Here is a 10,165-nt window from a genome sequence, read left to right on the forward strand (position 1 = left end):
AGATATTGTTTTTTGTTGGGTCCCTGGTCATGTTGACGTACAGGGCAATGAACAGGCGGACACTGCTGCACGGTCAGCAGTACATGACCTACCAGTTTCATATAGAGGTATTCCATTTACGGACTATTTTGCTGCAATATCTTCCCACCTTCACACCCGTTGGCAACAACGTTGGTCTAATATGCTCAGCAACAAACTTCAATCTATTAAACCGAGTATAGGTTACTGGCTGTCTTCTTATCACCAGTGTCGAGGTTGGGAGACTACTCTCTCCTGTCTTCGCATTGGCCATACTCGTCTTACTCATGGATATCTCATGGAGAGGCACCCTGCTCCTCTCTGTGAGAATTGCCAAGCTCCATTATCAGTCAGCCACATTCTGTTGGACTGCCCACTTTATCAACGAGCACGCAGAATTTACCTCCGTCGTCGTCTTCGCTCCGCTGCTCTCTCTTTACCTTCCCTTCTCGCTGATGGACCCACCTTTCGTCCGGACTCTCTCATTGACTTTTTGACAACAACTGACTTACTTCACAAATTCTGATACCTTCAGCCCTTTCTACTTCAATCTCATGCTACCCTCTACCCCCGTACTATCCCCTGCCCTGCTGTTTTCTGTAACCTACTGATCATCCCTCTTCCCTTCTGCCATCCAATACCCTCGCTTCCTTCCCTACCCTGCAGCGCTGTATAGCCCTTGTGGCTTAGCGCTTCTTTTTGATTATGATATTAATAATAATAATTATTATTATTATTATTATTATTATTATTATCATTATCATTATCATCATTATTAAGTTAGGGAATTGGATCTGTGCTCTGGTTACCTAAATTAGTAATAATAATAATAATAATAATTATGCAACCGCCCAGGGAGGTACTACCGTCCTGCCAAGTGAGTGGTAAAATGATACCCTGTAATTGTTTTACATGATGGTAGGATTACTGGTGTCCATTTTTCTGTCTCATAAACATGCAAGGTTTCAGGTACGTCTTGCTACTTCTACTTACACTTAGGTCACACTACAAATACATGTACAAGCATATATATATATACACACCCCTCTCGGTTTTCTTCTATTTTCTTACTAGTTCTTGTTTATTTCCTCTTGCCTCCATGGGGAAGTGGAACAGAATTCTTCCTCCGTAAGCCATGCGTGTTGTAAAAGGTGACTAAAATGCCAGGAGCAAGGGGCTAGTAACCCCTTCTCCTGTATATATTACTAAATGTAAAAGGAGAAACTTTCGTGTTTCCTTTTAGGGCCACCCCGCCTCGGTGGGATACGGCTGGTGTGTTGAAAAGATAGAATAATAATAATTAATATTATTATTGTAATAATGAACGCCGCCAACTCAGTGCACTGTTTACCTCGCTGTGGGAGCAATTCTCTTATGGTTTGCTTACATTTTTGACAGTCATTTGGCCAAATTTCATTTTTCTGAGCATGGGTCCTAAGAAAATAAGTGTACATCAGTGACCTACCGAATGCATCACAACTACTCGAACCCATATTATTTGCAGATGACACAACATACGTCTTCTCTCACCCAAACCCAGTCATACTGGCCAACACTGTTAATGCCAAATAGCAGAAAATATCTACCTATACAATGACTAATAAGCTTGCCCTCAATACTGACAAAACCTATTTCATTCAGTTTGGAAACAGAGCTGCAAATGTTCCACTTAACATAACGCTAAATGGATCACCCATCACAAGACTCATGGAGGGAAAATTCCTAGGAATCCACCTTGACAGAAGCCTGAAATTCCAGGTACATACACAACCAATTTCCAAGAAAATCCCTAAGACAGTTGGCATACTATCAAAGATATGGTACTATGTTCCACAATCATCTCTCCTTGCACTGTATCATTCGCTCATCTACCCTTATCTCACATATGGAATTTGTGCATGGGGATCAACAACATTAAATCACCTAAGACCACTAATAACCCAGCAAAAGGCTGCAGTCGGAATGATAACAGATTTCCACTCCCGACAGCCTACTCTACTAACATTCAGAAGTCTAAAACTGCTAACCGTAAAGAACATTCATACTTATTCATGTGCCTACTACATACATAGAACACTACACTCAAACATAAACCCTCCACTCAAACTTCTCTTCACCAACCTTAACAGGACACATGACCATAACACCTCGAGTCCATATCACACTTTGTAAAAGCTCTATGAACATAAAGGGCCCAAAAATTTGGAATTCATTACCAGTAAATACTAAAGTAATCCAGTCTGAACATCAATTTAAGACTTTTCTCAAAAACCACTTACTCACCCTAAACTAAATATTTAATACTCTATATTTAACTTTACCAAAAATCTCCCAATTATCTAAATTCTAAAATTTCAAAACAAGATTCCCAAAGTTCATACATTGATTAATAATAATACATTGTAGTAAAAATACCTACCCAAAACAATACTGCCTTACACCCATTTGTACCATTCTCATACTGTAAACTATTTTCAACAACTCATAATGTTATATTCCCATAATATAATTTCAATATTTATTATTGAAACTATTGTAATTGAGTACAATTAATGTCTACTATAAATAAAAACAGATGTACAACTTAAACAAACTATGGTCAATTTATTTAGTATTAAGTAGTCTGTATCGTAGGGGTTCTTAAATGGAGATATCGAGGGTTGAAGGTAGACACACTTGTTGGATGGTAACATATATTGTCAGACTGTGATGATGGGAAATGGAGCCCAGTCTCTGCCTGTCCTAACCTGTGTCTAACGCCGACTGAGGCCGAGGCAGAGGTACGAACGTACACATGCGCATCCCGTGATGTCACACAGTCACAGGCCTAAAAGGGATCTCCTATCTAAAGCACATGGATGATACTATATGCTATGCTATATAACACAGGGATCAGCAACCATGCTGACAGTCTGTAAGCCATCAAATTAAGTCTGCCAATAATGCCTATGCATGATGATGGCCCTCTTTGCACTGCAACTCATTATTGTAATTTCATAATCTCAATGTAATCTTGCAAAGAAATAAAATTTGTTTGTTTTTTGTAAAGGACAGTGCTGAGAAGAAAAAGAGGATGATTTCCATGGAATTAAAGCATGAAATCATAGATAAACAAGTGAAGTGTCCACGTTTTGGGTTGAGGGGGAAGTTGGGGGCAGCTGGCTCGTAACTTAGATGTTGGCTCGTAACTCGGAGTAAAAAATCGACTGAGCGACAGCTCGTATCTCAAAAAAATCGTACGTTGGGACACTCTTAAGTCAAGGTTCCACTGTATTTGCTAAGAGAATACAATTTATGGGTGATATAACTGATACAATACAGACAGTAATTTGTGCAAGTCTTATAGTGAGGGTTTTTCAGTAATAATTTTTCTTGAGTTTTTTGAAGTTGTATAATATCTAGGATGCTTTTGTTATTTATACAAGTAAGAGTAAATCTTCTCTATATAATTCAAAAAGAATACCAAATTTTCAAGAAATAAGGGAATTACAGTAGCTTATCATGAACACTGTGACTGGAGTACAGTCAGCTTTCCCTAATTAAGAGGAGATTACATTCTTAAAGGCTCCACAAATTCAAAATCCACAGATAATACCGAATTTTACGGACTCAATAAAAAAGAATCAAATTTGCGTTAATATTGGGTTTCAGAGGTCTTATGTTTTTAAATATATTTCTTATCTGGTTAATATTTGAAATTCATAAGAAAGAATGAGTATGGGAAGTCGAACATATTTTGAACAACATTCTCTAATTTGATTTAAATTTAGGCATTGTGTGCCAAGCTCCTAAAAATGGGCAATAGGATTTAGGTTGGGGTTTCCCATGAGTAAATAGTGATTGATACTCTAATTCCATGAATAAGGATTCTTGTGAATTTGTAGAGGTTAACTATTGAAATGTAGTACGTATTCTTAATTCTAAGGTGTTGACATATAAAAAAAAAAAAAAGAAGAAATAATAATGAAAAGCATCTTTAATGTTCTTGGGTAAAGTTTTTCACTCTGAAAAAATTTGTGGATATGTACATTTTTAATATTAGCTTTTATTTATTATTGTATTATAGCATAAAACATAACTACTGATTAATATACTGGTATTACAGAATGAGTGGGATTTGAGCCCCATGCATTATTTGTAAAAACTCATTCTTGATTGGATTAGCATCAAACAGTCCTATAAAATGCTTGATTTGAGCAAAGAAAAACTCAAAAACACCTAATGTTTATTAAGCATTACTCGAAGAAATAGTGGATGATATGGTTTTAGTAAACAGTTGACCCATGAACAACATGGGGGTTAGAGGTGCTGACACCCCCATGCAGTAAAAAATCCGCACAAAGCTTTTGACTCTTCAAAAACGTAACTACTGATAGCCTACTGTTGACTGGCAGTCTTACCAATAACATAAACAGTCAATTAACACGCTTTTTGCATATGTGTTATATACTCTATTCTTACAATAAAGTAAGCTAGAGGAAAAATGTTAAGAAAATTACAAGAGAAAACACATTTGTGGTACTGTACTGTATTTATCGATACCGTAGGTTTACATTGACTGTTTACAAGGTGAATCGTCTGTCTGTCAGTGCCTACATCAGTATTGTCTTATATGATACAAAACACTGTAGATGTTATACGTGTTATACGTATTACTAACACTGCAATAAGAACAGGAGGTGGCTAAGAAATTATTTCACTAGTACAGTATGCAGTATGTACTACAGTTAATTTTATGCAGTTATAATTTAATATTGCATCTTTGTTTACATTTCTCTCAACTGTGAATGGTGCCATGTATGATCTGTATTTGTGTGCATAAGTTTTGATAAATTTTGTGTATATTGTGTGTAGTAATTGATAAAATGGACTAGGATCTACATACATTTTATGCATTCATGACATATCTAACTTTTTCTTAATTTTTTCAATATTTCTAGGCTACGCAGTTTTTTACAAGTTTTTTTCAAATTGTCGCAAATCTCCAAAAATATATTTTTTCAAAAAGTCTGCATATAAGTGGACCTGCACAGTTCAAACGCATGTTTTTCAAGGGTCAACTGTACTGTTGTTGTATATTTAGCTTTTTTAATTGTCAACAAATTTGTTCATTAAAGGTGCTATGGGGGTATTACCACAGTAATTTATTTGTGCAGTGTTGTGATTATTTGCTTTATGTGTAATTTTCATTTTGCTGTTTAGTTTTACATTTACTGTACTATAGTTTCCTTTTATAAACAGTTGTCCATTGAATTGGAGCCTGTTTTGCCACAATCTTGCTAGTAAATCATTGCTTATCAAGTTCCATCTGTGGGAAGCTGGACTGGTTTTTCAAAAACAAGATAATATGCAGCATTTTTCTTTATGGTTCTTATTGTTTGCATATTCATTTTCCACATTAACAGTCGAGGTGATCTGTTCAAAAAATATACAGGTGAATAATGTTAATAAAATGGCTAATAAGGTATCACTGGATAATTGATGATCTGTAATTTAAACATCTTGAATTTTGTTTACAAATTTGTTATTGCATATATTAAGCATCTGCTTAATACATTCAAAATGTGGTTATGTAATTTAGCATCTTAAGGAATGCCTTGCTTATTTTTTATGCTGCTTGTGATAATCATCTTAAATGAAACCAGTTGAATAAAATTTTAGCAAAGTACTGAATCTCGGTATTTTCTGTAGTATACAGGATTAAGTTAGATTTCATGTCTTGCATATATCAGATGCAAATATATAATGCAACCTGTACTTTGAGCACGAAATACAGTAAATATATTATCTAATAACATGACTGAAATTTTTTAGCTTAGGTTTAGTAGTTAACTTTACTTGCCATTTCTCTTCATTTTTCCATTTAGAATATGACGAAATTTAATTTTTTAATCCCTGTAAACATTTTTCAGTACTTCCAAATCCACCAGAGAATTTAGCGAGTACAGTTATTGGCCCTTATGAAGTTGAACTATCATGGACACTGCCACACCCAATTGATGTATTTAATAGTACTATTTATGAGGTTTCGTACAGAAAGCATCAAGACGGAGACCAGTTGGAGGATGTTCCTTGGATTTTAGTAAGTTTTGGTGTACTGTAGCACTTGTTACTGTGCAGGAGCTTCATTTTTTTTAAAATGGCAAGAAATAAATATAATATGCTTGGTAGACTAACAAGGTCTAGAAGAATGCATGATGAATTTGATTAATTCAATACTTTAAAGATGCATTGTCTTAATTATTAAACTAGCATCTGAAAGTTTTTTTTTTAACACAATGGCCTTGGCCTTCTGCCACTGATGCAGGGTGACCCAAGAAAGAAACACTTTCACCATTATTCTCACTATCACTGCCTTGCCAGAGGCACACAGGTACAACAGTTTAGATGTCCCTCCAAACAGCAAATATTCCCATCCCCTTTTTCAGAGTGCAGGCACTGTACTTTTCACCTCCAGAACTCAAGTCTGGCTAACCAGTTTTCCTGTATCCCTTCACAAAATATTACCTTGCTCACACTCCAACAGCTTGTCAGGTCCCAAAAACCATTTGTCTCCACTCCTATGTAACATGTTCTCACATACCTGCTGGATGTCCAAGCCCCTCACACACAAAATATCCTTTACTCCCTCCCTCCAGCCTTTCCTAAGGCAACCCTTACCCAACCTTCCCTCTGCTACAGATATGTACACACTCCAAGTCATTCTAAAGATAAAAGGAAGATAAAGATAAAGATTTTATTTCTTTGCAATGTTTACAATGTGTGATTACAATTTTAATTTGTTAAGTACAAAGAAAGCCACCGTCATGCAGGGGCATTTTGGGCAGATCTTCTTAATACATTCTTCTTTAAGTGTCCAAACCACCTTAACAACCCTTCCTCAGCCCACACCTCCTCCTATTGTCCAAGCTTTGAATTCTCTGCATAATAGTTACACCACACATTGCCCTCAGATACATTTCTACTGCCTCCAGCCTCCTCTCTGCAACATTTACAACCCATACTTCACATCCATATAAGAGTGTTGGTACCACTATACTCTCGTACATTTCCCTTATTGCCTACTTAGATAACATTCATTATGGGATAAATTTGTGGACATTATATATTCATTTGAGGAAGGAATAATTTTATTATTAAATATTTAGTTACATTTGTGTCCTCTTTCTCACTCATTATATTTCTTATGAGCTATCATTAGGCACAACAATGGTAGAATTACATCTTGAGTGGCCTTATCACCATTAGGCTGGAATTTCATGTGAATGTAGAATAAAATACTGTTTACAATTGACGGTCAGTGGTTGCAACTAACAACCAGACTCTTGCTGCTTTCTCATTTTTGATTTAGGCACATTGGGCAGGCAGCTAGGAGAAAGGCAAGCACAAACTACTTACTTGATACTAACAGCTTGAATTTTAGGAATTTAACCCAACTGATTTTCCCCCATTTAAATTTTTCTGGTTTGTCTTGCAATTTTTTGTCATCCATCTTATTCATTTTAGACATAATGAAAAGAAGAATAATCCTGCCAGAGTGCAAAACATTCAACACACATTTGTTTCACACTCCTTGGAGGGTAGTACCTCCTGGGATGGGCTGTCTACAAACACCCTAATAAAATAATAGGGTATGAAAATTAGTAAAAGGAAAGTGCTTGGTTAAATCTCATTTGAATAAGTTATTTGTTCTCAAAGGATTATACAGAAAAAATATGAGCTTATTTTGTTGGCATTTTCTTGTGTATTAAAAATAATCTTGGATACAAAATTTTATTTCACTCTGAGCAGTAATTTGGAAAATTTGTAATTTTGTTTTAAAAGGCTTTGTGTTCTTAACCCTTGTAGATTTTGGCATGAAACACACACAGATCATATAGCCCCAATCTTTAATATATATCTGGAAAGCTACGCTATTTATATTATGTCTAATGTTAAGTAGTGGAGGGAAGGCGGGGTAGAGGTCGTTCTAGGAAAGGATGGAAGGAGGGTATAAAGGAGTTTTAGTGTGCAAGTAGTCCCTTTATATAAAGGGACTAAGAGGAATAAGTTTACTGAGTATACCAGGAAAAGTGTACGGTAGGGTTATTATTGAAAGAATTAGAGGTAAGACAGAATGTAGGATTGCGGATGAGCAAGGAGGTTTCAGAGTGGGTAGGGGATGTGTAGATTAAATGTTTACATTGAAGCATATATGTGAATAGTATTTAGATAAAGGTAGGGAAGTTTTTATTGAATTTATGGATTTAGAAAAGGCATATGATAGAGTGGATAGGGGAGCAATGTGGCAGATGTTGCAAGTATATGGAATAGGTGGTAAGTTACTAAATGCTGTAAAGAGTTTTTATGAGGATAGTGAGGCTCAGGTTAGGATGTGTAGAAGAAGAGGAGACTACTTCCCGGTAAAAGTAGGTCTTAGACAGGGATGTGTAATGTCACCATGGTTGTTTAATATATTTATAGATGGGGTTGTAAAAGAAGTAAATGCTAGGGTGTTTGGGAGAGGGGTGGGATTAAATTATGGGGAATCAAATACAAAATGGGAATTGACAGTTACTTTTTGCTGATGATACTGTGCTTATGGGAGATTCTAAAGAAAAATTGCAAAGGTTAGTGGATGAGTTTGGGAGTGTGTATAAAGGTAGAAAGTTGAAAGTGAACATAGAAAAGAGTAAGGTGATGAGGGTATCAAATGATTTAAATAAAGAAAAATTGGATATCAAATTGGGGAGGAGGAGTATGGAAGAAGTGAATGTTTTCGGATACTTGGGAGTTGACGTGTCAGCGGATGGATTTATGAAGGATGAGGTTAATCATAGAATTGATGAGGGAAAAAAGGTGAGTGGTGCGTTGAGGTATATGTGGAGTCAAAAAACGTTATCTATGGAGGCAAAGAAGGGAATGTATGAAAGTATAGTAGTACCAACACTCTTATATGGGTGTGAAGCTTGGGTTGTGAATGCAGCTGCGAGGAGGTGGTTGGAGGCAGTTGAGATGTCCTGTCTAAGGGCAGTGTGTGGTGTAAATATTATGCAGAAAATTTGGAGTGGAAATTAGGTGTGAAGTTAATAAAAGTATTAGTCAGAGGGCTGAAGAGGGTTTGTTGAGGTGGTTTGGTCATTTAGAGAGAATGGATCAAAGTAGAATGACATAGAGAGCATTTAAATCTGTAGGAGAAGGAAGGCGGGGTAGGGGTCGTCCTCGAAAAGGTTGGAAGGAGGGGGTAAGGGAGGTTTTGTGGGCGAGGGGCTTGGACTTCCAGCAGGCGTGCATGAGCGTGTTTGATGGGAGTGAATGGAGACTAATGGTATTTGGGCCCTGACGATCTGTTGGAGTGTGAGCAGGGTAATATTTAGTGAAGGGATTCAGGGAAACCGGTTATTTTTATATAGCTGGACTTGAGTCCTGGAAATGGGAAGTACAATGCCTGCACTCTAAAGGAGGGGTTCGGGATATTAGCAGTTTGGAGGGATATGTTGTGTATCTTTATACGTATATGCTTCTAAACTGTTGTGTTCTGAGCACCTCTGCAAAAACAGTGATTATGTGTGAATGAGATGAAAGTGTTGAATGATGATGAAAGTATTTTCTTTTTGGGGATTTTCTTTCTTTTTGGGTTACCCTGCCTCGGTGGGAGACGGCTGACTTGTTGGAAAAAAAAAATATCAGGGAAACCAGTTAGCAAGACTTGAGATCTGGAGGTGAGAAGTACAGTACAGTAGGGGCCCCGCTTTATGGCATTTTGCGTTATAACCTTCCGCTAATATGGACATTTCAAATTATGACCAAAACTCGCTTTGCGGCTCCCCCATCTGACTTTCTAATGTGGTCACCATGCCCCACCTGGTTTGTTTGCATTTTCTGTGAGCTCTGTGAGCACCACGTCTCTCCATTATGTTTGGAAACTTTCCAAAATTTCAAGTGTTTTAAAGTTATTTCATGTTTGACTAAAGACTTACTGACTTGACTGAATGACTTACTGACTTGACTGAATGACTTACTGACTTGACTGAATGACTTACTGACTTGACTGAATGACTTACTGACCTGACTGAATGACTTACTGACCTGACTGAATGACTTACTGACTTTTGATTGAATGACTTAATGACTTGACTGAATGACTTACTGACTTGACTGAATGACT

The 10,165-nt window shown here is 36.7% G+C and overlaps 1 protein-coding gene across 10 annotated transcripts in view; it reads left to right on the forward strand.

Moving 5' to 3' along the window:
- The window catches only part of dome (cytokine receptor domeless), a 438,464-nt gene that overhangs the window by 267,259 nt on the left and 161,040 nt on the right, over positions 1–10,165 (forward strand). For all 10 annotated transcript variants that reach the window (XM_070092688.1, XM_053774864.2, XM_053774858.2 and 7 more), the window contains one exon: positions 5,931–6,100. In XM_070092688.1, coding sequence (XP_069948789.1) covers positions 5,931–6,100 — 170 coding nt within the window. The remainder of the gene's footprint in view (positions 1–5,930; positions 6,101–10,165) is intronic.

Source organism: Cherax quadricarinatus, chromosome 40 (assembly GCF_038502225.1).
Source record: "Cherax quadricarinatus isolate ZL_2023a chromosome 40, ASM3850222v1, whole genome shotgun sequence".
NCBI classification, from domain to species: Eukaryota; Metazoa; Arthropoda; class Malacostraca; order Decapoda; family Parastacidae; genus Cherax; species Cherax quadricarinatus.